The 24,024-nt window shown below is 38.3% G+C and overlaps 6 protein-coding genes across 10 annotated transcripts; 4 read left to right on the top strand and 2 right to left on the bottom strand.

The window, feature by feature from the left end:
* The first annotated feature begins 1,168 nt into the window (after window positions 1-1,168).
* On the top strand, window positions 1,169-3,381 carry LOC108839405 (uncharacterized). Of its 2 annotated transcripts, none has more exons than XM_018612175.2 (7): window positions 1,169-1,619; window positions 1,776-2,016; window positions 2,097-2,288; window positions 2,423-2,551; window positions 2,733-2,902; window positions 2,986-3,116; window positions 3,204-3,381. In XM_018612175.2, the coding sequence occupies exons 1-7, from the start codon at window positions 1,394-1,396 to the stop codon at window positions 3,270-3,272; spliced, it is 1,158 nt and encodes a 385-aa protein (XP_018467677.2). In that variant the 5' UTR covers window positions 1,169-1,393; the 3' UTR covers window positions 3,273-3,381. The 2 variants fall into 2 exon arrangements, with proteins under 2 accessions (XP_018467677.2, XP_018467682.2); XM_018612180.2 differs by having other exon boundaries at window positions 1,175-1,619; window positions 1,869-2,016.
* A 136-nt stretch (window positions 3,382-3,517) lies between these two features.
* LOC108852676 (WPP domain-associated protein-like) lies at window positions 3,518-6,232 on the bottom strand. Its single transcript, XM_018626176.2, has 5 exons — window positions 5,938-6,232; window positions 4,288-5,764; window positions 4,064-4,190; window positions 3,806-3,907; window positions 3,518-3,709 (listed from the first exon to the last, which is right to left on the bottom strand). Exons 2-5 carry the CDS (start codon window positions 5,748-5,750, stop codon window positions 3,641-3,643), a joined length of 1,761 nt encoding a protein of 586 aa, XP_018481678.2. The 5' UTR covers window positions 5,751-5,764; window positions 5,938-6,232; the 3' UTR covers window positions 3,518-3,640.
* A 5,400-nt stretch (window positions 6,233-11,632) lies between these two features.
* Window positions 11,633-14,371, bottom strand: LOC108850883 (2-succinylbenzoate--CoA ligase, chloroplastic/peroxisomal). Its single transcript, XM_018624346.2, has 10 exons — window positions 14,070-14,371; window positions 13,863-13,935; window positions 13,524-13,689; window positions 13,346-13,447; window positions 13,174-13,271; window positions 12,884-13,077; window positions 12,675-12,802; window positions 12,211-12,584; window positions 11,935-12,137; window positions 11,633-11,860 (listed from the first exon to the last, which is right to left on the bottom strand). Exons 1-10 carry the CDS (start codon window positions 14,267-14,269, stop codon window positions 11,731-11,733), a joined length of 1,668 nt encoding a protein of 555 aa, XP_018479848.2. The 5' UTR covers window positions 14,270-14,371; the 3' UTR covers window positions 11,633-11,730.
* Window positions 14,372-15,148: 777 nt separating this feature from the next.
* On the top strand, window positions 15,149-15,809 carry LOC108852715 (uncharacterized). Its single transcript, XM_018626211.2, has one exon. The coding sequence runs from the start codon at window positions 15,216-15,218 to the stop codon at window positions 15,666-15,668; it is 453 nt and encodes a 150-aa protein (XP_018481713.2). The 5' UTR covers window positions 15,149-15,215; the 3' UTR covers window positions 15,669-15,809.
* Window positions 15,810-15,987: 178 nt separating this feature from the next.
* On the top strand, window positions 15,988-18,025 carry LOC108815085 (ferredoxin--NADP reductase, root isozyme 2, chloroplastic). 3 transcript variants are annotated; one of them, XM_056985908.1, is made up of 5 exons: window positions 15,998-16,069; window positions 16,154-16,226; window positions 16,493-16,555; window positions 16,692-17,045; window positions 17,129-18,025. In XM_056985908.1, exons 2-5 carry the CDS (start codon window positions 16,203-16,205, stop codon window positions 17,846-17,848), a joined length of 1,161 nt encoding a protein of 386 aa, XP_056841888.1. In that variant the 5' UTR covers window positions 15,998-16,069; window positions 16,154-16,202; the 3' UTR covers window positions 17,849-18,025. The 3 variants fall into 3 exon arrangements, with proteins under 3 accessions (XP_018443258.1, XP_056841888.1, XP_056841881.1); XM_056985901.1 differs by having other exon boundaries at window positions 16,009-16,069; window positions 16,490-16,555; XM_018587756.2 differs by having other exon boundaries at window positions 15,988-16,226.
* Window positions 18,026-18,651: 626 nt separating this feature from the next.
* Window positions 18,652-20,546, top strand: LOC108841982 (nuclear transcription factor Y subunit A-7). 2 transcript variants are annotated; one of them, XM_018614774.2, is made up of 6 exons: window positions 18,652-18,761; window positions 18,890-18,953; window positions 19,130-19,245; window positions 19,686-19,778; window positions 19,837-20,001; window positions 20,084-20,546. In XM_018614774.2, the coding sequence occupies exons 2-6, from the start codon at window positions 18,926-18,928 to the stop codon at window positions 20,231-20,233; spliced, it is 552 nt and encodes a 183-aa protein (XP_018470276.2). In that variant the 5' UTR covers window positions 18,652-18,761; window positions 18,890-18,925; the 3' UTR covers window positions 20,234-20,546. The 2 variants fall into 2 exon arrangements, with proteins under 2 accessions (XP_018470276.2, XP_018470284.2); XM_018614782.2 differs by having other exon boundaries at window positions 18,668-18,757.
* Window positions 20,547-24,024: the final 3,478 nt, after the last annotated feature.

The raw sequence follows: 24,024 nt of genomic DNA, 5'->3' as shown, positions 1-24,024 counted from the left end.
ACTTATTTCCCTTGATATCATCAAGCTCATATGGTATCAGAGCCATAGATGGAAACCCTCTTTCTTCTCCGTTAACAATCACACAGTGTGTGACACTTAAACTCAATGACTCGAACTATCTGTATTGGAAGTTCCAGTTTGAGCAATTTCTCAATTCTCAATCTCTTCTTGATTACGTTAGCGGCGACACCTCCTCCTCCTCCTCCGACTCCCACCGTTAGAAATGAAGATCAAGTTATTGAGACACCAAATCCAGCATACGCCAATTTCTACTATCATCAAATACTCGATGAAACTTTCCCAGGACCAAACTTTGAAGATATGGTCTTAAATTATTCGGTTTCAACAAGAAGCTGTCCTCTTATGAGGCTCCTACTGAAGCTTGCTCTACATCAGGCTTTCTACACCAACAGAGGCGGATACTCTTCATGAGGTCGTGGTCAACGCCGTCGAGTTTATCGTGGTAGAGGAAACTACTCGACTCAAAGTGTCTTGTCGTGGTGCCTCCTCAGGGTCTAACAACCGTTCATTACACCTAACATCATAATGTTCCTACCGCAAAATGTTGATTTAGCACAACTGGAAGAGCTTGCTTGGCTCTCCTCTCCACCTCTAACTCTTGAGGTAACGCATATTTGTCTAAGGAAGAGCACAATGAGGAGATCATTTATTTGCAAAACTGTGTTGGAGGCAAATTGAAAGCCATCACGGCTTATTTTAGACATTTTGCTTGGGACTGGTTAGGTGACATAACTAGGAGGTCTCTGGTTTATGGATTCTTATCGGTATTAAGGTTGTCCTTTCATCTCTCATGGCACTGAGGGAAAAAAAAACTTGTTTGATTTGATTTGGTATTAACACTAATAGCACATGCAAGCATATACACCTAAAAACAAAATCACAACACATGTCTCTCTTCATATAGACTTCTCTTCCTGATTAAGTGACTCGTGTTTAGTTTCTACCACACTGCTGCTATATTTGTTTCAACACCAAAACGAACTTTAAACTATATCTCCAACTTAAATGATTGGCCTCCTGATTGGGGAAAAAGGGACTTAAATGGTTGTAAATTATTGAGTGAGATTCAATCTTCAATCTTGAACCTCAAATCAAAGTGAAAAAATAAAAAAAAATTCACGTGGATATATTGATTTTTTTGTCCCCCTTTGTCGTTGATAAACCTCTAAAACAAAAAAAAAAAGAAACTCGTGAATTACGCTTTTCATTGTCAAGCATGAGATAAATATCTTCCGTGGAAAATTGTAGATATCCCAATCCTTGATCTGCCGATCGAAAGGCACTAACTTTCCGACGACCCATTGCTCCACCTTCCTTGATCTCATCTGGGTTGTTTGAGATTCCCAGTTTTTTTTTTGTTGTATGATTAAAAATGAGGAATCCGCATAGCAATGGAAACCTGGAAGAAGAAGAAGGAAGAGGAGAAGCAGCGGTGGAGAACGGCTTCGGAGATGGCCTCATCTTGGGCCTCGACGGTGGCGCCACCTCAACTGTCTGCGTCTGCGTGCCGTTTTTCCCCTACGGAGATCGTTTCCCCGAGCCTCTTCCGATCCTCGGTCGAGCCGTCGCCGGCTGCACCAATCGCAATAGCGTAGGAGGTACGTTCCCAATTTCGAACCTTTCTCAATTTTAATCAGTAATTTAGATTTGGTTGATGAACACAAAAGAAGTCTTTTCAGTTATGTAATGTGCTTCTTTGGTTCTTTTAGTCCTATGGAATGTTGAATCTATCTATTGGCTTTTTTTCATTGCAGCAAATATGTTTGGTTATGCTTGTTTGTGGGGCACCACTTTGATTGATTCTACCTTTTTTTTAAAGTCAGTACATTTATCTACTGCGTATGCAGAGACTGCAGCGAGAGATTCACTAGAGCAAGTTATTTCTGAGGCGCTTGTAGAGTCCGGTTCAGATAAGTCACATGTCCGTGGTGTGTGCTTAGGTGTTTCTGGTGTTAATCATCCCTCCGACCAGGATATGATTCAGAATTGGATTAGGTGCTATTCATCTCTGTTTGATATAGTAGGTAGGAGTTCGATTATCTCTCGGTTCTTACCATTATGTTTTTTTGTTTCAGGGACATGTTCCCTAGTCATGTCAAGGTATATGTTCAGAATGATGCTATAGTGGCTTTAGCTAGTGGGACAATGGGAAAGCTTCATGGATGTGTTTTGATAGCCGGTACTGGATGTATAGCCTATGGCTTTGATGAAGATGGTAGGGAGGCTAGAGCTTCTGGTGCTGGACCTATCTTAGGTGATTGGGGAAGGTATTTATTTTCCTTTCCCTTCGAAGCTATAAGACTTCTCCATATGCTATTTGTTGGAAATACACTTTGTGAATGTATGGAGTTTCTTTTACCCGATATGATTATGTGAACAACGATGATGTGATTATTAACAGTGGCTATGGGATATCTGCACAAGCCTTAACGGCGGTGATTAGAGCTCATGATGGTCGTGGTCCAGAAACGATGCTCACAAGTACCATCTTAAAAGCGCTTGGACTTTCCTCTCCTGATGAACTCATCGGGTACCTTCTTTTCCAAAATAATGACTTGCTCACTTTCTATAATTTATTGGTAGCCATGTACATTCAGAATTCTTCAGACATGAAGAGAAGTACTCCTTTTTGTTTGTTTTAGTAAATCCTTTATTAGGACGAAAACACCAACACCACATTAAAATTGGCAATCTAACGTTTCTGGATGTAGGTGGACGTACGCTGATCCATCTTGGGCACGTATTGCTGCTCTTGTTCCTCAAGTAGTCTCCTGTGCAGAAGCTGGTGACGAAATTTCGGATAAGATCTTGGTTGATGCAGCTGATGATTTAGCTCTAAGTGTAAAAGCTGTTGTTCAGAGACTTGGTTTATGTGGCAAAGGTGATTTCACATTATCCAACGGATTCTTGTTATTTTTGCCACTCGGTTCCTTAACAGTGTCAGTATTGTGTACTCGTTTGCAGATGGAAAAGCTTGTTTCCCGGTTGTAATGGTGGGCGGTGTCCTAAACGCTAATATGAAATGGGATATTGGAAAAGAAGTCTCAAAGCGTATCAACCAACACTTTCCTGGCGCTCAAACCATCATACCAAAGGTTCAGTCAGCCTTTTTTTTTACTTCTCTCGTTCATTATCTCTCTCGCAAAGACTGAATTAAGTAAATATATTGATATGTTGTTCAGGTAGAGCCAGCTGTTGGAGCTGCATTGTTGGCCATGAATTTCTTAACTGTCAAAATCGATGTTTCTTGAATCTTTTTTAGCACATGCCACCCATAGTGATCTATTTTTCTCTTGTTTTGGTACATATGTACAATATACAACACACTAAAATCTCAATGTCAAAGCCCAATTCTTGTTATTGTCAAGTTCCATTTTTTGTTATATATGATCTCTTGAGTTGCTCTAATGCTTAAGCATTGTAGAGTTAAAGAAATTTCTTAAGACCATCCAAGGGAACGAAATCAACCTATAAGTCAAGAAGCTATGAAAAAAAGACAATCGTCAACACCTATTCTTGCTATTGATTATATCTCTGGGTTACAAAAAATACCTACTTGGCTTGGACAACAGGGAATGCAATGAAACTTGTGAGAAAAGAGATTTATATGAAGACTAGATCAGAAAACTGATAATCTCTTTGAGTCTCTTCTCAATTCTCTCTGGACAAGCTTCAAGATCTCGATAATCTGCAAAAGATGAAGATCGAAAAGATGATGAAATGAAAGCTTACTATACAATGTAAGCTTCATAAAATCAACACTATAAGAGAGGGATATGCTTACGCCAGGGTAATGCTTCAGAATTGGTGAGTAATGATCAAGAGCTATATATATTTTCTGAAGGAGGTCCAAGAGAGAATCGATTTCATCACCAAGAAGATCAACCTACGATTCAAGTAGCACATTAAAAAAAAAAAGATTTATGTCATTACAATGATGGCTGAAGAAAGGAAACAACTCACTATATGCACGTCATTGTGAAAATAGGATTAAAAGAAGCTTCTATGAACTGTTCAAGATAGAAGAACAATAGCAACTCACCTCAGTCTCAGCCTTTTGGAGATCACAAGTCTTCTTCTCCATTTGTTGCTTGTACATCGATTCTCTCACTTTGAGTTCATCCACTTCATCTACAAGATCATTTAATTGGCTCTGCATACTTCTCAACCTACAAATCAACAAATGCTCATACGTCAACTGAATGAAATGCCTAGATAAACTATGTATAGAGTAAACTTTTAAGCAAAACAGAGATTTGAGTAAACCTAGAGTTTATCTTTTTCGTCTTTTCTGCTACCAAACACTCCACATCTTGACTACATTTAGCAAGACTCATAACCGTAGATACAATCTGATCCTGAAGTAGTTTCTGCTCTGCTTGTGCTGTTGATAACTTCAGCTCAGACTTCACTCTCTCATTTTCGGTTATCTTCATATCCTTTCTAGCCAACTCAAGCTTCTGTTTCAACTCGGACACCTCCATAACATAACCTTCTTTCTTTTCCAGAGCAACTCTCAGTTCCTTGTTTCTGTCTTGAATCACTACTTCTTGCAGATCAAGTTGAAACTGCAGATTGTTAACCTGTTGAAAGACTATCTCTAGCTTCTCCTTCACTGTACCCAAATCATTCTCCTTCTCCTTAACAAGACATTCCAGCGAGTGAATCTTTTCTTTCAGTATTTCTTTCTCAGCGATCTCCCATCTCAACGCTCGTTCTCTTTCTGATACACTCATGTTCAACTCTCCAATCTTTTCACCAGCTTCTTTCAAAGCTTCTTTGTATATCACCGCGCAGTACTCTTCTGCCATGTAGGACTCAACACAATAGTCTTCAAGAGCAACCTTGCTTGCAGAGGCTTCTTCTCTCCTAGCCTCTTCTTTTGCACAATGAATCTGGTTCACAAACTCCCCCACAACAGACCCATACACATCTTCATAGATAGAAGCTTCAACATGCAAATCCTCAACATCTGATAGTGAATCTTTAAGCTGACTGTTTTCTAGAAGCAGAGAATCTAACAGCCTCTTGGAATCAGCACTGTTCTTTCCTTCCTCCAATACAACCTTATCCAGCTTGGAAATGACATCAGGGATCTTCTTACGCAGGACATCAAAATCCTTGTCCTTGTTCAAAGAAGAAAGCGAAGGGCACTCCTCTAGTCTCAAGCACCTTCTCTTAATGCTAAAATACTCTTCAGTCATCTCTTGCATCGTGCACTCATGCTCTCTTTTCAACCGACTCATCTCAGCCTGAAAATGGTTGATCAACTCTTCACGCGATAACCGTCTTAAATACTCCAAATTCTCAGGCTTTGACGTGACGGATCCTATATGCTTACCAGAGACTTTACTACGTTGCAGTAGATCAGCTCCTTCATGGTCCTTGACGTCTCCCTTCTCATGACCCGAAAGCAACTCGGATATCAACTCTAGTTCCCGGCGCAAACCGGTAATCTCTTTAGCCTTGTCAAGTACCAAACTTTTCTCATCCTCCTGCACTAACAATCTTTGCTCATCTTTACACGCTACACTCTCAACTTCATTTACCATCCCGCTTGTAACCGAATCACTAACGAAACTTGAAACTGTTAACCGGTTGTTATTCATATCGTCCACAAGAAAATCAACATCAGGATTCTCCTTAATCACACTATCAATAAGGACTGATTTGTCATGATCATGAGACTCCGAACTACCACTACCACCAATCACAACCTCTGAATCCATAAGGAAAAAAACCCCTGAAACAGATAAAAATAGAAGTATGGAAGGGTTTTAGAATAACCGGGGAAATCTAATAGCTTTACACCAACCGGGCACAAATCAGAGATAGAAATTAAAAATGAAAACTTGGATTAAAAAGGTAACAAATTTAGACTGTAAGAGGAAAAAAAATTCGACAAAAACAACTTACGAACTCGGACGTGTGCATATTAGATTTCTTTTGGCGGAGAAAGGTGGTGGGACCGAGATCTATGGAGGTGGGTCTTTGTTCTGAATAAAAGAACTTTAGGGTTTCTATTTCTAAACGAGGGGAAACGCAAAGAAGAAGATGGATCGACTTTTAAGCAAAAATATGCTTTGGGAAACGGAGCGGGAGAGAAGTAAAGGACAAAGCTTTTTTAGTGAATCAAGGAATCTCAATTTTTACGAGAATGCCCCCACGCAGAAGTTTTAATGTTCGGTTGCAGTGTGAAAGTGGTGCACTGGTGCGAGTGGTAACAGTTTATATACGCCATGTTCATAAACTTAACCGGCTCTGGTAAACTAGTAAACCAAATTAGATCAGAGCTGTTCGGTTTGGTTTTGTTGAGTCTGTGTCCAATGTCCATGTATTTACCAATGTGTTGGTTAACGTATACCACCGGTCTAGCATTACCTGATTTGAACCATATTGGTTTAGTTAGGGTCATGTGTTTAGCACGTGATATGAGCTAATGTAAAGAGACGAGTGTATAAGTCGTTATAGCTCAAGTCTCAGTGATTTAGTTCTTAAGGTGAAAAGAGGTTAAGAACGAGAGAGAGAAAGAGTCAGTTAGATCGGTGGTTACGGTTGTAATCGGAGCTCAAGATCGGAGCTAAGATAGTGGATTGCTGATCTCGGATCAGCCCCAGGAGTATAGCGGCTTCTCCACCTTGGAGGAGTGCGGTGAACCTGGGTAATCATTGTGTGTGTTCTTGATCTGTTTTCTCTGTTCTAGATTCAAGTATTATCGATTCGTTAGATCACCAAAGGCACAAGGTTTCACAAATTGGTATCAGAGCTTTGGTTCAGCCTTGAAGAGATCGCGATCGAAGAATCTAGTTTTTCATATCCGAGACGATGAAGGGATCGAAGGTCGAGATCGAACGATTCGATGGAGACGGTGACTTCTCTCTTTGGAAACGAAGAATGTACGCTTACCTAAGCGTATCAGGATTGAAGGATGTTCTGATCGAGAAAACCTCCAGCTCTGAGGTCAAAGGCGATGATCAGAAAGAAGACGATCCAGATGTTAAGAAGAAGAAAGTAGCGGATGAAGAATCAAGAATGGAGAGGTGCGAAAAGGCGATGAATATGATATTTCTCAACGTTGGAGATCACGTGTTGAGAAAGATCGAAAGATGCACTACAGCAGCTGAGACATGGTCGCTACTGGAGACTCTCTATATGCCAAAGTCTCTGCCGAACAGAGTTCACGCACAACTCAAACTATATGGATTCAAGATGCAAGATCAGAAGTCTATCGATGATAACATAGATGAGTTCTTGAAGATTGTAGGTGAGCTGAGTCATCTAAGTATAGAGGTCCCAGAAGAAGTCCAAGCGATACTGCTATTGAATGCTTTACCATCAAGATATGATCAACTCAAGGAGACTTTGAAGTATAGCAGAGACGTCATCAAGGTTGAGGATGTGGCAAGTTCTTCTAAGTCCAAGGAGAAGGAGTTCAACGAGACTGCAGGCACATGTCCAAGTTCAGAAGGTCATTTTGGTCGAGGAAGATCGGATTCTAGGAACTGGTCAGCAAAAGGAAAGAGGCACGGTAGATCAAGATCCAAGTCAGTTGAAGGAAAGAAAATCTGATGGATTTGTGGCAAGGAAGGTCACTTCAAGAAGCAATGCTACAAGTGGTTGGAGCGCAACAAGGGGAAGTTTCAGTCGAGTGGTAAACCGAAATCATCACTAGCTCGAGACGATGCTCAGGATCTTGTTGGGTTGGTTGCAAGCGAGGTGAACATCTCAGTGAACAACAATGATGCAGAAGAATGGGTAATGGATACATGATGTTCTTTTCACATGTCTTCTAGAAAGGAGCTGTTCATTGGGTTTCAGGAGGTCTCTGGAGGAAGAGTAAGGATGTCAAACGACAGTCATACAGAGGTTAAAGGTATTGGTTCAGTGAGATTCTGCAATCCAGATGGTACGACGTTTGTGCTACACGAGGTTAGTTATATGCCGGGAATTGCGAGAAACTTGATATCTTTAGGCACTCTGGAGAGAAAGGGCTGTGTGTTCAAGGGTTCTGGAGGCTGTATCAAGATTATTTTTGGATGCACGGTTATTATGAGAGGAGCTCGTAAGGATAATGACACCCTCTATATTCTTCAAGGCAGAGCAGTCAAGGCGGAAGCTTGTAGTGTCAAAGCTTCAGGGGAGAGTCAAGCTGATCAAACAAAACTTGCTGTGACTAAGCTTTGGCACAGCAGGTTAGGTCATGTTGGTCAGAAAGGGTTAGATGTTCTGGCTAAGGAAGGATGCATCGACAAGAGCACAATTACCGGTTTGGAGTTTTGTGAAGACTGTGTGATAGGAAAGGCACACAGAGTCAGCTTCGATTCAGCTAAGCACGTCACGAAGGAGAAACTGGATTATGTTCATTCTGATCTGTGGGGGTCACCAAACGTTCCTAGAAGCTTGGGGAATTGTCAGTATTTCGTGTCCTTCATAGAAGATTGGTCAAGGAAGGCTTGGATATATTTTCTCAAGTCTAAAGATGAAGCGTTTGAGAAGTTCGTGGAGTGGAAGAAGATGGTAGAAACACAGTCAGAGTGGAAGGTTAAGAAGCTGAGGACAGATAATGGACTTGAGTACTGCAATAATCGTTTTGATCGTTTCTGTAAGGATGAGGGTGTTGTGCGTCATAGGACATGTACGTACACGCCGCAGCAAAATGGGATTGCAGAACGATTGAACAGGAGTATCATGAATAAAGTCAGAAGTATGTTGAGTGAGAGTGGCTTAGAAGTGAAGTTTTGGGCCGAAGCTGCATCTACTTCTGTCTATTTGATCAACAGACTACCGTCGTCTGCAGTTGAGTTCAGGATTCCGGAGCAAATGTGGTCATCAGTTGCTCCTGACTTGTCTGGTTTGCGAAGGTTTGGGTGTGTTGTCTACGTTCACGCAAATCAGGGTAAGCTCAATCCTAGGTCCAAGAAAGGAGTCTTCACAGGGTATCCCGATGGAGTAAAGGGATTTCGAGTCTGGCTTTTAGATGAAGAAAAGTGTGTGATCAGTAGAGATGTGATCTTCCGAGAAGAATTGATGTACAAAGACATCAACAAGACTGATTCAACAGGTACTCCTAACTCAACAAATATCATTTTAACTAACAGTAGTTCGAGTTTGGATATTGCAGGTGAATCAGGAGATAACGTTCAAGGAGGAGCAGTGGATTCAACAGAAGAAGGGGGAAATCTAGAGCTACTTCTGATGAATCTACAGCTACCAGCGAGCAACCACAGGATCTCAGTGATTACCAGTTGGTTAGAGACAGAGGCAAGCGTCAGATCAGGCAGCCAGCAAAGCTAAAGGACTACATGGTTTATGAAGGAGATGATGTCATTGCTGGGTTTGCTTATTTGATTCATGAGGATGCTGGCAGACCCGAACCAGGCAGTTATCGGGAAGCTTTGGAAGATCCAGACAGCGAGTTGTGGACAAGGGCAGCAGATGAAGAGATGGAGTCTCTTATCAAGAACGAGACATGGGTTCTTGTCGACAGAGTTGAAGGTCAGAAGCCTATCGGTTGCAGATGGATCTTCAAGAGAAAAGCAGGCATTGATGGTGTTGTAGATCCGAGGTATAAAGGGAGGCTAGTGGCAAAGGGATATGCACAGAAGGAAGGCGTAGATTTCCAGGAAATCTTCTCCCCAGTGGCAAAGCATGTATCGATCAGATTTCTCTTGTCTATGGTCGTGCATTTTGATATGGAACTCCAGCAGATGGATGTGAAGACAGCTTTCTTGCATGGGTATCTGGATGAAGACATCTACATGGAGCAGCCAGAAGGTTACGTTGACAAGGATCATCCTGAGAAGGTGTGTTTACTGAAGAGGTCTCTCTACGGGTTGAGACAGTCGCCACGACAATGGAACACAAGATTTGATGAGTTCATCTTGAGTCATGGCTTCACAAGAAGTGAGTATGACTTGTGCGTATACTTCAAAGAGTACGAGATAAATGCCTACATCTACTTGCTTCTCTACGTAGATGATATACTGATAGCATCAAGAAGCAAGAGTCAAGTTACAGAGTTGAAGAAGACTTTTGCATCAGAGTTCGAGATGAAAGATCTAGGAGATGCAAAGAAGATATTGGGGATGGAGATCACACGCGATAGAGAAAAGGGTATCTTAACTATTTCTCAAGAAGACTATGCTATGAAGGTGTTGGGCACGTACAACATGGATAGGTCTAAGAGTGTTTCTACACCATTAGGAGCACATTTCAGATTGAGTTCAGCTACCGAAAAGGAAGTGAAGGAGCAAGCTGTGTATATGAGGGATGTACCTTATCAAAGTGCTGTTGGATCGCTCATGTAATCAATGGTGGGTACTCGACCTGACATGGCGTAGCAGTAGGAATGGTCTGCAGGTATATGAGTAATCCGATCAAGATTCATTGGCAGGCAGTCAAGTGGGTTCTCAGATATCTACGAGGTACTACAAAGATGAAGCTTACGTTTAGAAAGGAAGGTCAGTTCGTGGTGAAAGGTTATTGTGATGCGGATTATGGATCTGATCTGGATAAGAGAAGATCTATAACTGGTATGGTCTTCACGGTTGGAGGGAATGTTATTAGTTGGAGGTCAAGTTTGCAGAAGGTGATAGCATTGTCCACTACGGAGGCAGAATATATTGCGTTGTGTGAGGCTTCGAAGGAAGCCATCTGGCTAAGAGGACTCATTAATGAACTTGGTTTTGATCAAGATCAGGTAGAATTCTACTGCGATTCTCAGAGTGCAATAGCGTTATCGAGAAACCCTGTTCATCATGAGAAGACGAACCATGTTGATGTGAAATACAACTTTGTGCGAGAGTTAGTCAGCGAGAAGTTCATCAATGTGGTGAAGATAGCTACTCAGTATAATCCGGCAGACATTTTCACGAAGGTTCTACCAGTTGGCAAGATGCGGGAAGCATTGAGGTTTCTCAGGGTTACTGAGAACTGAGCGGTGAAGCTCAGAAGATTGGAAGCCGAGTGGGTTTACTCGGGAGATCAGAAGCTGGGTTGGTTTTACTTAGGAGGTATCTATGAAGCTGCAGAAGTTGGTTGCAGGAGGAGTTGGCAAGAAGAGTCAACAAGAGAAGCAAGTATCATCCACTAAGGCAATACTGGACAAGGAGGAGATTTGTTGAGTCTGTGTCCATGTATTTACCAATGTGTTGGTTAACGTATACCACCGGTCTAGCATTACCTGATTTGAACCATATTGGTTTAGTTAGGGTCATGTGTTTAGCACGTGATATAAGCTAATGTAAAAAGACGAGTGTATAAGTCGTTATAGCTCAAGTCTCAGTGATTTAGTTCTTAAGGTGAAAAGAGGTTAAGAACGAGAGAGAGAAAGAGTCAGTTAGATCGGTGGTTACGGTTGTAATCGGAGCTCAAGATCGGAGCTAAGATAGTGGATTGCTGATCTCGGATCAGCCCTAGGAGTATAGCAGCTTCTCCACCTTGGAGGAGTGCGGTGAACCTGGGTAATCATTGTGTGTGTTCTTGATCTGTTTTCTCTGTTCTAGATTCAAGTATTATCGATTCGTTAGATCACCAAAGGCACAAGGTTTCATAGGTTTTTTAGTTCTTTTTTTTTTTGACATCTGGTTTTTTAGTTCATGAGTGGAGTGAGAAAGGCAATAATGGGTTTACCGTTTACTGATCCAACTATAACAAGAAGTTTGATTTTTTATTAGTATACAAAAAAAGTTTTAAAGAATGTAATAATGGTCAGAGAGAGCTAGTCAAAATTTGGAAGTGAGACATAACTTCTCTTCGGACTTCATCTCGTTTCACTTTACCAGTTGTTGTCAACGGAAACTGATTCTCCCATCGGACAAACCTCTTTGGAATCTTAAACCTGACCACATTTCACACAATCTCATTAATCAACTGACTACAATAAAAAAAATTCCTTTTGTTAAGATATTTTACCCTGTTAGATTCTTTGTTCTACAATGATACTTGAGTGCCTCACTAGACAGTTGAGAATCTCGGTTGCGGTTTTCGACATCAGACCATAGCCAATTCTCTTGTAAACGAACACAAGCAACAATCATCTCACCAAGACGAACATCAATGACTCCTATGACCACTGCAGACACAATCCCAGGATGCTCTAACAGAACAGCTTCGACCTGCACAACATTAATATAATGGATGTAAAAAAAGATGCACAACACTTGAGGCTGATATCAACAAGTTTCTAACCTCTTCAGGGTAAACATTCTCGCCTCCAGTTTTGATTCGTCCACTGGACCGACCTATGAGCCATAAGTTACCAAACTCATCGATGGTCCCAATATCACCTGTGTCAAGCCAAGCTCCACTGCTGTTTTCTTGAACTACTTGATGATGACCACCCCAATATCCAAGCATTGTATGTGGTCCGCGAGTTAGAATTTTCCCAACCTTCAATGAGTTTTCTTCGAGCTTAACCCCTAGTTCAATATGAGGCGCTGGCTTTCCAACACATGTGCCTTGCTTTGGTCGGTTAACCAAAGGATATGCCACTTTACAAGACTCTTGTGCTGTTGGGTCATAGAGAGTCATGAAGGTAAGCGAAGAGCACGCTTCTGTCATCCCTTTATACCAAACCAAAAAAAAAACGCAAAGAGCTTAGTGCATAAAGATCAATGAAAATGGTTTGACTTGAGAAGACAACAATGACTCACCATATGCTGAGAATATTTTAGCTCTTGGGAAGATTTTTGCGGCATCTTTTAGGAGTTCGGTGGATAAAGAACCTCCTCCATTTAGTATCTTTCTCACGCAGCTATTTTGCGCTCCATTTTTCGTCGTCCTTTGAGAACCAAAACGTAAGTTTCAGCTCATTAACAACTTTAAAGAAGAAGATCTACTTCTCGTGAGGAAATTTGTTTACCTGTTGAGAGAGACAAGATCAGCCATCATAGCTGGGACGGTGATGAAACAAGTCACATGGTGTTGTTCCATTGCTTGGAGAGCTGTTTCAGCATCAAACTTTGGCAGCAGAACATGGCTAGCTCCGACCATTAGCATGGCCATAGCTGATGATAGACCGCCGATATGAACTAATGGTGATGTATGCAAATACACCTGCATAAATTGAAAGATAAAAAGAAAACACGATGACAAACTCTGCAAGAAGCATATTCAGCTCTAATAGAGTTGAATTGAAGACAAGGCAAATACATCATCTTCACCGTAGCCAACAATAGCAATCTTGGCTAGAGACTGCGTGATGAATGCCAAGTGGCTTATAGTCACACCCTTGGGTCTTCCCGTTGTACCTATTTACCAAGAATAAAACAAAAGGAGATTTAAGTAGGGTGAGGATGACGAAGCAGAAGTCAATATGTTGTACCAGAAGTGAAGCATATCACAACAGCATCATCAGGAGCCCACGCATATGTTATCGATAAGGAAGGCACCAGGCCGTGCTTTTTAAGCATCTCGGTTGTCAAAACTGCCAGGTAACAAGACAATAGCATTATCTTCTAACCGTTGAGTAGTGTTAAAATGTTTATATACACAAATCATACATTGTTTATGTTCGCTTGTTGAGGTAGACTCCTCCATCAACACACGCCATTTTAATGAAGGTATATCGATATTCTGTACGTCGATGCACCACGAGACACAGGTCCCATCGGTGACCAGGAGAACAGGTTCTACAAGCTGCATCGCCAGTTTTGCTTCTTTCAAGCTCTGACCATTGGCAAAAAAAATACAAAAAGAAAAAAAGAAGAGCTGTCAAGAACTCTCTTTCGCACATAAAAAGTCTACTAAAGAGATTTAATCAGCAGACATAACGTTATTTCTTTTGATCATCACAGGATTTCAGACAAGACATGACTTAAGTTAAGAAAGTGATTACTGACCCATCTGTAATTCAAAGGAGCGACTACTCCTCCAACCAATGCAACAGCCAATAACCACTCCAAGAACAAATCACTGTAAGGAACAAAAGAAGAAGAAGAAAAAAAACTTTAAATTCACCTTAAAAGAAAGTCAACGGAAAAACAATGACGGTCAACGCAAGGAACCCAAAGAAAATGAAAACGTGTCTATAAAATTACGCATTTGACCTGTTAAGAGCAGCAATAGAGACGACGTCGCCGTTTTGGAGGCCGAGACGAATCAACCCTCCAGCTAGGCTTAATACGCCGTCGACGAACTCCAGGCCGGTGCGCCTACGCTGACCGAAGACTGTAACGACGGCATTACGTTTGACGGAGGCTAGCCGAGTCAAACAATGACATATATGGGGCCGAGAGTAATTAGCCATTTCGAACTATCTTTTATCTCATCGGAGGTTTATTGAACTTGGGAAGAAGAAGAAGGAAAAGGCGCGGGATATTGTCTTGATGACGTGGCAGTATATGTCAATCGCTTGGACGACCCTCTCCTTATCTTATCTTGTAAGAAAAATCTTATTAGAATCGCTGTTTAGTGAGTATATTTGGGCCAAGTCCATTTTAAACTAATGGGCTTTCTTATAAGACTGATATATATAACCCATAACTATAGTCTATATATATCTTCTGTGGTAATCTAATAAGTTCTGATTTTGAGTCTAATTTGAGAAATTACCCCTTTCGAATACAGATTAGACTTAAACGAAACAAAAGGAAAGGTTTATTTCTTGCTTTATAGAAAGAGAAACCTTGGATACCACTCAACTACAAATGCTTTTTTTTTTTTTGGAATTGTACTTATTTATTCTTCCGTATGTGCCATTTTATTTTCTGAAAGTATTTTCAAAACCTTTTGCAAAAAAAAAGTATTTTCAAAACCATATTTATGTGGATATTTTCTTTTAACCTATGGCAATCATACTCTCTTGATAAACTTTTTTTATATACTCTCTTGATAATATAACCTGACATTTGCCGTACCTTAATTCGTTAAAATTCCCGTAAATTTAGGGCCAATCTCCGACAAAAGAAATTCACGAGACATTTTATTTAAAACTAAATTCAGACAAAAAGCACGAGAGTCAGTCGAGAGACACTGTTCTTAGGCGGCCTGCTGTAATAAATAAAACATTTGCCATCGATAGGCCGTTTGCTTGTTCACGGGATTGTTACTTTATAAACGGCACCGTTTCTCCGTGAATCGTATACTTTGTACAGTAGTATACTTTTCTCATATAAATAACCAGCATTCTTTCACTTCACGGGCTGGACTTTGTACCTTGCCGTAACTCTCTCCAAAAGCACACCAAAAAAAAAATGACTTCGCAAAGAACCATTGTGTTTCTACCAACGCTAATCTCATTCATGATCGTATTCATTATCTTAGACGCGACGACGACCATTGATGGTAGAGAATTACGACCGGCGGATCATGGACTGGAGTACTACTACGAACCAAGCGAATCGTCATCGGAAATGACGTCCTTCTTCGGACCCCCTTCTTGGAATGAGCTGGATTCGACACCGTCATCATCATCGTCACCTGCTGCCTCCATATTGCCTAGTGCGGTGAAATCATCGGCACCGAAAGACCGGGGTGGTGATGATGGTCACGTGATGAATCACGTGCTGGTTGTGGGGAGCTTCGTGTGTGGACTCACCGGCGTTGCTTTGATGGTCGCTTCTGCTTTCATTTATTTTCGTGGACGATACCCAAAACTACAAAATTCGTCTGTTACTTGTGATCAGATTCATGCAGATACCAAGTAGACGAACCATTTCATATTTTCTTTCTTCTTTTTTTTCCTTTTTGCTGTCTATAGATTCTGAAATTAATTCTCGAAAATAAATTTGTTTTTGTTCACCTGATTAATGTGAATGATTATTGTAGAAAGCAAAAGATTATTATTATGTTGGCCTGTCCGCTACAGAAGAATAAAAAAATACTTAACCGGGTATAATTGGTTCGGTTTTAAAAAGTTGCCAATTTGGTTCGGTTCTTTGGAAGATAATACACAATTAATGATATTTTACTCATAGTTGGGTTTGTAAAGTTTAGAAGAAAAAAATAAATAAATTAAATAAAAAAGTGTCACCAACTCAGAAGCGTCAGTTGGAGGAGTCCAAGAGAGGGGAGGAAGCCTGGCCCTTGACGACTGTCAAAGGATCGTGTAGCCTTACTCTCTATTTATAAAACCCTTAATTTGATCATCTTTCTCAAATCGAACATACTAATTCGACTGCTTCTCAATTAGATTCGGAAGAAACTGATCATCCTCTCTCTCTCTGTCCAAATCGATAACGATGTCTCACTCTGCTGTTTCTCAGGTCAGATCATTTTTTCTGCAATTTTCTTTTCCTGATGTGTTTAGTCAAGGATCCGTTTTTAAAGCCTGTGTCCGTATTAGGGATATGATCCGAGTTAATGTGTGTACCCTTGTCTGGCTGTCTGTTTGCGGAGAATACGAGGGAATTTTATTTTTTTGAATTTACCGGTCTTGGGGGGTTTTTATGATCTTTAATCTGCTTTTGATTAATTAGAGAAAGAGACTTTTATGTTCTAATCCGACGGATATTTCATTTCTCTACAGCAGGCTGCTACTGCTGTCTCTGTTTCAGTTGGCAACGAACGTTCTCTTAGAAGATCTGTCTTCAAGGTGATCCATCCTATCTCTCTAGTTTTATTTCTTGTCTTTCTTTATGATGTACTTTTGTTTTATTTCCTCTGGCTTTTGTGTCACATTCCTTGAGATTATGTTTACTTGATTTTCATTTTTTTTTTTAATCCTGCAGCATAACAATAGCATCAGCTTCAACACCAAGTCATCATGGTCATCTTCCTTAGCGTTGAACCAGAAAACAACTACTACCATAAGAGATGCAAGACGGTACACGAGCACAACAACGTTATGCATGTCGGTTCAACAAGCAAGCAGCTCCAAAGTTTCCGTCTCTCCTATAGAGTTGGAAGACCCCAGTGATCCTCCTTTGAACTTGTACAAACCCAAAGATTCTTACACAGCTAAGATCGTCTCCGTGGAGCGAGTCGTCGGTCCAAAAGCTCCAGGAGAGACTTGTCACATCGTCATCGATCATGACGGTAACCTTCCTTACTGGGAAGGACAGAGTTACGGTGTCATCCCTCCCGTAAGTCATCACGTCCTCTTTTGGTGCTGTTACATTGTTATTATCATTGTCTTCAAAATGTATACTAACGAACTCGATTATAGGGTGAGAACCCGAAGAAACCAGGAGCTCCACACAATGTGCGTCTTTACTCCATTGCATCAACGAGGTATGGAGACTTCTTTGACGGCAAAACAGCGAGTCTGTGTGTACGCAGAGCTGTTTATTACGACCCCGAGACTGGTAAAGAAGACCCTTCAAAGAACGGAGTCTGCAGCAACTTCTTATGCGATTCAAAACCTGGAGACAATATTCAAATCACAGGTCCATCGGGGAAGGTAATGCTATTACCAGAGAACGATCCAAACGCGACGCACATAATGATAGCAACGGGAACAGGGGTGGCTCCGTACAGAGGCTACCTGCGTCGATTGTTCATGGAAGACGTCCCAAACTACGGATTTAAGGGCTTAGCTTGGCTCTTCTTGGGAGTGGCTAACACTGACAGCCTTCTCTACGATGATGAGTTCAGCAAGTACTTGAAAGACCACCCGGATAACTTTAGGTTCGACAAGGCGTTGAGCAGAGAAGAGAAGAACAAGAAAGGTGGGAAGATGTACGTGCAGGACAAGATTGAAGAGTATAGCGATGAGATCTTCAAGCTTTTGGATAACGGAGCTCATATTTACTTCTGTGGGCTTAAAGGAATGATGCCTGGGATTCAAGATACGCTTAAGAGAGTTGCTGAGGAGAGAGGTGAGAGCTGGGACGCCAAGCTTTCTCAGCTCAGGAAGAACAAGCAGTGGCACGTGGAAGTCTATTAAGCTTCTTTACCTTTCTATTTTCACTTTGTTTTTTTTTTTGGTTTTTGATTTGATTTTAAGCTTCTTAATAAAATAATTGAATTGATGTGGTTTGAGAAGAAATATTCTTCGGAATATTCTCAGAGAACGAACCATGTTATGACAAGAGTCATCAAGAATAATCTTATCTTAGCTTTCCATGTGCTGCCATAAACCCCAACCAAACGTTTTATAGAATATTACAAAGAGATTCGAACCGGTCTAAACCAAGAAACAAAATATTTCGTAACTTTTTGAAAAAAAATTTAAAGAACCATACAATTGTTGGAATAGTGAAAGTTTTGTTGTAACTTTTAGACTGTTTTGGTTTTTTAACATACGAATAAGCTGACACGATTGAGTTAGAATTTGGTTTGGTGTATAAATCGAGTGTGTGCATGAAGAGACCTAACCAAACCAAACCAAGATTTGGTTTCTTGTCTCTGGAATTCGAACAAAAGAGAACCGGTTCGCTTTCGATGACTCACAAATGGGAAAATAATATTTAAATTTAGGGTAGCGGGTAGAGGTGGGACCCGGAGAAACCCGTGGACTAAATAACACAATGAGCAACTTGGGGCAGAAACAGAAGATCTGCCCGTTATCTACTTACTACGTGTCTCTCATTCTCCACTTGTACGATCGATATTGCGTCCGCATCAACTATTATTATAAACCTTGCTGTTTTTCCACTTCCTGAAGCGGAAAGACAGCATGATGTTTTTGACTGATGTAGAAGAATGCTCTGATGTGTAAGGTGTGAAATTGCGGAATAACTTGCGGAAGGGAAGAAAACGACACTCGCTCCTTTTTCTGTTGATTATTATTTCTTCTCTTTCTTTTCTTTTTTCTTCTCGGAGACTTTGAAGAAGAGAGACATAGAACATTGCAGTAGGTATTTTTTAATGATTTTTTTTGGTTATGGATTTGTGGGATTTTGATAATTCTGATTCATGATTAGTTGCTTTTACCATGCCATGCACTTACTCTTTTGATGTTTCCTTCCTTCTTTGGAACTTTCAGAGTTGTGTTTTTGGACATTAAAGCTGCTCATGAGTCATGGCTTCTTCAATCCATGAGCTCTCTGGTTCCACTCTCTCTTTCTCTCTCTTTATTCGTTTCATGTTTATGTTGCTCTTATTCAAAGTTAAGCTTTGCTGAAACATAATTTTCTTACATAACCTTGCTTGTTCATGTGGCTCTCAGTCTCTCACTGATTCTTGGTGGTGCTCTCTTGGTTAAGTTTATTGTATTCTTGTCCAGATAACATAGAAATTCATGACAAACAAGGACATAAAGATTCTCAATTCCAAATCCAACCACCAATTCCTCCAGGAAGAAACTCTGCAGTCTACTCGGAACAGCTTCCTCACTCCATGGTAAAACACATCTCTCAGTAGCCAAGACCCATCAGAACTTTATGTTTAGTTTAGTTTTTTTTTCTTAAACTCTTTTATCTCTGTACAAAAGATTTTTTTATTAAGTCTATCTTCATCGCTGCTAATGATTTTCAACAAATAATTACTATGGAAAATACTTGATTCCCTTTCTAATTAATTTGGAGGCCTTAGACCTTAGTAGTTGACAAATTGTAGTGTCACTACTTCTTGGCATGCCGGTCCAGATTTTGGGGACAGTTTAGTAAGACATGTATTAAAATTTTGTTATTAACAATTTGAAGGGTTATGTTTACGCATAACAATTCCTAAAAGTTTAAAGGGGTCATGGGTCAATGTTTCGCTAGGCTCTGCTTGTTGTGACCATTTACTATATCAATTTGTTATAATAACAGATTTGTTGGTTATTATATATATTGAAGGCACCTGGGCACTACCCATATCCAGATCATTACTACAGAAGTATCTGTGCACCAAACCCACAAGCGTTTCCGCCACGACCTTATGAGACCGGGGTATGTGTGTATTACAAAGACTTCTTGATTTCGGATCATGTTAACATCATCATTTCAGGTACATGCACATTTAATGGGAGTCCAGCAACAATGTGTGCCTTTACCATCTGATGCAGTCGAGGAACCTGTTTTTGTTAACGCAAAGCAATACCACGGGATACTGAGACGTAGGCAATCCAGAGCAAAGCTTGAGTCCCAGAATAAAGTTGTCAAGTCACGTAAGGTAAGAATACTCCGCGTTTTGTTATGTTTCTTTCCTTCGATACTTTCATTTGTGTGGTTAATCTTGAGTGTCTTATTCGCAGCCGTATCTTCATGAGTCTCGGCATTTGCATGCGATAAGACGACCTAGAGGATGTGGCGGTCGGTTTCTCAATGCTAAGAAGGAAGAGGAGCATCACGAAGGCAGTCATGTTGAAGAAAAGTCCATGGCTGCTTCTGCTGGTACGTCTTGAGAGAGAGGGACATACACGTACACTGCGGTGTGGCTCTGTTTGGTCTTATCAGCTCATCGGTGTCTCTAGTGTGTTACGAAATACAAATATTTGTAGAAATGAATAGGAGGATCTTGGGAGGGATTAGATAAAGTGGGTTTTGAGTTGTGATTAAAAATAAAGCCCACGAGTAACGAAAATAAAATAAACAATGTCATCTTGAAGTTTTTGGTTAAGAAACAGTGCTACTCATATTGTTTTCTTGTAAGAAACTTTTGTAACAAAATGTTTTAGGAAAACGAGTGTGGTAATATTCTACTTTTTGTTGGAACTATTTTCTGAATATTATATTCTCTCCGTTTCAATATAGTTGATGTTTTAAAAGGATAATTTTGTTTCAAATTAGATGAAGTTTTGAGATTTTAAGGTTAACTTTAACTTTATTGGAAACTGTTCAACCAATTAGATTTCACTGTCTTTTTTATTATTGATTAATTGATTCTAAAGTAATATTTTTATAATATTTTTTTTAGAAAAATTTAGTTTTCTTAATTTTTGTGCAAGAAGGCAAAACATCAAGTATTATGAAACAGAGGGAGTATTAAATAGTGTATTCATATGTTAAAATGAAGTTTTATTTAAATGAAAAATAGAGATTTAATGTGTGTAATTTGAAAAACTTGTACAAAGTAACAAAATGTACATACTGAGTATTTGAATTTAGATTTAGGTTTTAATTTATTAGTTGGATTTTATGTTCATTAACTTAATCCTATAAACTAAATATATGATCATCTTTTATATTGATAAAACTAGATGATAATCCGCACCTTGCGCGAAATGAGTTTTTTTAATTATGATATATTTAAATATTATAAATAATACTTATTTTGTTATCGATAAATTTTTTATATTTGATTAAAAATGGGCATTTAGGTATCATTTTGTTATGTTTGGTTATGTTTAGTTCGGATCTTTACGGATTCGGTTCGGATCTTTATGGATTCGGTTTAGGTTCTGATAACCCATTTAATTTAAAAAAAAACTAAATTTCATATATATTTTTAATTTCTAAAAGTCTAAAAATAAAATAATATATAATATATAAATTTTAATAAGGGCAGTTGTCCTAAATAGACATTTTCTATGTTTTTGTCACAAAAATAGCACAAAAGAAAGAAAATGACCAAAATATTTTATTTAAGAAGTCAAAAGACTTTTATATCCTAGATATATAAAAAAAAAAAAAACTAAAAAAAAAAAACTAAAAAATAATATTTTATATGTTTTCAGATTTTTATAAATTTTTTATTTTTTGGAAACATTTTTTCAAACTTTTTACTTTTGAAACTATTTTTATTTTTAAATTAATACCTTTAATGAAATATTTTGGTCATTTTTTCTTTGTGTGCTATATTTGTTACAAAAACTTTTTTTAAAACTATCCTAGATATTTTCTCTTTTAATAATGTATGCCAAAATATTTAAACTAACATAAAAATTGCTTTAACTTACATAGTTGCATAGAAAATCAATTTTTAAGTATTTTTTGTTACTTTGAGTATCGTTTAGCTATTTAAACATGTATTTTGTTTGTGTATATTTTCAAGTATTTTAGACAACTTAAAAACATCTTATATATTTTATATATTCTTTTAGATATTAAATTAACAATAATTAATATATTTAAGTATACAAATCTGGTTTGAATATACTTGGACACCCTAAATATTTCGGTCAGATCAGATTCGGTTCTGATTCTCTAAATACCAAAATTTCTATTCGGATATCTAACCAATTTTGGTTAAAGCTCAGTACTACTTTTCATATTGGATTTAGTTCGGTTTTTTGGATGCAGATTTTACCCAACCCTATATTTTATTGTAACAAAGTTTTAAATGAAAAGTGATGATGGTTCATATTTATTTTAGGTACGCAACAATTTTTAAACCAAAACCTACATTCTACTATGTACGGTACGGAAAAACGCAATTTCCCGTCAAAACCGGAAAACGCAATTTCCTGCCAAAACCAGAAAAACGCAATTTCCCGTCAAAATCGGAAAAACGCAATTTCCCACCAAAACCGACAAAACGCAATTTCCAGCAAAAACCGGCAAAACGCAATTTCCCGCAAAAACCGGAAAACACAATTCCCGCCAAAAACGGAAAATGCAATTTCTCGCCAAAACCGGAAAAACGCAATTTCCCGCAAAACTGGAAAAACGCAATTTTATGCAAAAACCGGAAAATGCAATTTCCCACCAAAACCGAAAAATGCAATTTCCCGCCAAAACCGGAATAACGCAATTCCCGCTAAATCCGGAAAACACAATTTCCCGCAAAACCAGTTAAACGCATTTTTTTTGCAAAAACCTTAAAAATGCAATTTCCCGCCAAAACCGGAAAACCTAATTTTTTTGCCAAAATCGAAAAACGTAATTTTCTGTCGAAACCGGAAAAACGCAATTTTCCGCAAAAACCGGAAAAATAATATTTTCAATTCGATCAACTTGGTCTTAACTTAAAAATAGTTCATTATAAACATGTTGGGTTCATGCGTCAGCCATTAATCCATCTGACCCATTTAATTTAATGGGTCATAGATCAACCCAACCCATTTATTAAATGGGTTGGGTTGACCCATGATCCATTAATAATCAACCCATTTGGGTTATGAGTTGGGTTGACCCATTTAACCCATTTTGACACCCCTAATGTACCTGATCCATTTAGTTAATGAATAAGAATTATTCTAGGCTCATTTAAGGAAAATGATGGACTGGACTAAAAAAACGTTATTATTTCTAATTGTCAAATTCCAAATTATTCCTTTTCAGTATTGTGACGAAGAGAAAATATTGTAGATTTAGGAAAGCAAATTTATTGTGCAATCCATGTTCTCGTTAGGTGATTTCAATAACTTCTAAATAAATATTTGATGTATCTATCTCTTGTAAAACTTTTGAAAAATATTAATTGATAAGACCTTACACTTGCTAAAGTAATCAATTATTTCTTAATTAATATATATAGGATTATAATAATAACATAAATCAAAACAATACCTCTTTTTATTTACAATATTTTTATGGTAAGTAAATCAAAATAATTATTTTATTTATTTTATATGGTATATAACTAAATTTAAATGATATTGAGATAGATATATAATATATTTCAATATAAATATTTATTATCATATGGTTTTATAAACATTTGTATATTTGCTGTAACAAAAAATTAAACCATTAATCTCAAATTTTTTGATATGATAGTTTTTCAATGCAAGCTTCAAAATTAATATATTTATGTATTTTTAGATTGTACATATTTTAATTTAAATAATATTAATATATGAATATATATTAAATAATAATTCATATTCATACGATTTTATGATCATTTGTATCTTGTTATAACAAAAAAAATTCATTTATTGATCACAAAATTTTCAAAGTATGATTTTTAACATTTTTAGTAATTTATAGTCATTTTAAAAGAATCAAAATATAACATATAAGAAAAAATCTAATTTTTATTATAAAATTGATGTGATTATTTAATTTCTTTTAATAATAAAAAATTAAACAAAAATAAGAGAGGATACAAAAATTATTATCAAATCTGTCGAGGAAGTCTCAATTTCTGTTATAAAGTTGATGTGATCCAATTTTTAAACTCTTGAAAATTCTTAGTAGAATCTTATCGAATCTTGTCTAGGAAGTCAAGTCTGTCGAACCATCTCATGTCTAAAATCATTTCTATTCATGTGGAAAATTGTTGGAACTATTTTTTGAATGTTATGAATAG

This window comes from Raphanus sativus, chromosome 1, assembly GCF_000801105.2.
Source record: "Raphanus sativus cultivar WK10039 chromosome 1, ASM80110v3, whole genome shotgun sequence".
Classification (NCBI taxonomy): domain Eukaryota; kingdom Viridiplantae; phylum Streptophyta; class Magnoliopsida; order Brassicales; family Brassicaceae; genus Raphanus; species Raphanus sativus.
The sequence above is the reverse complement of the archived record's forward strand: the minus strand, read 5'-3'. Positions and strand labels throughout refer to the sequence as shown.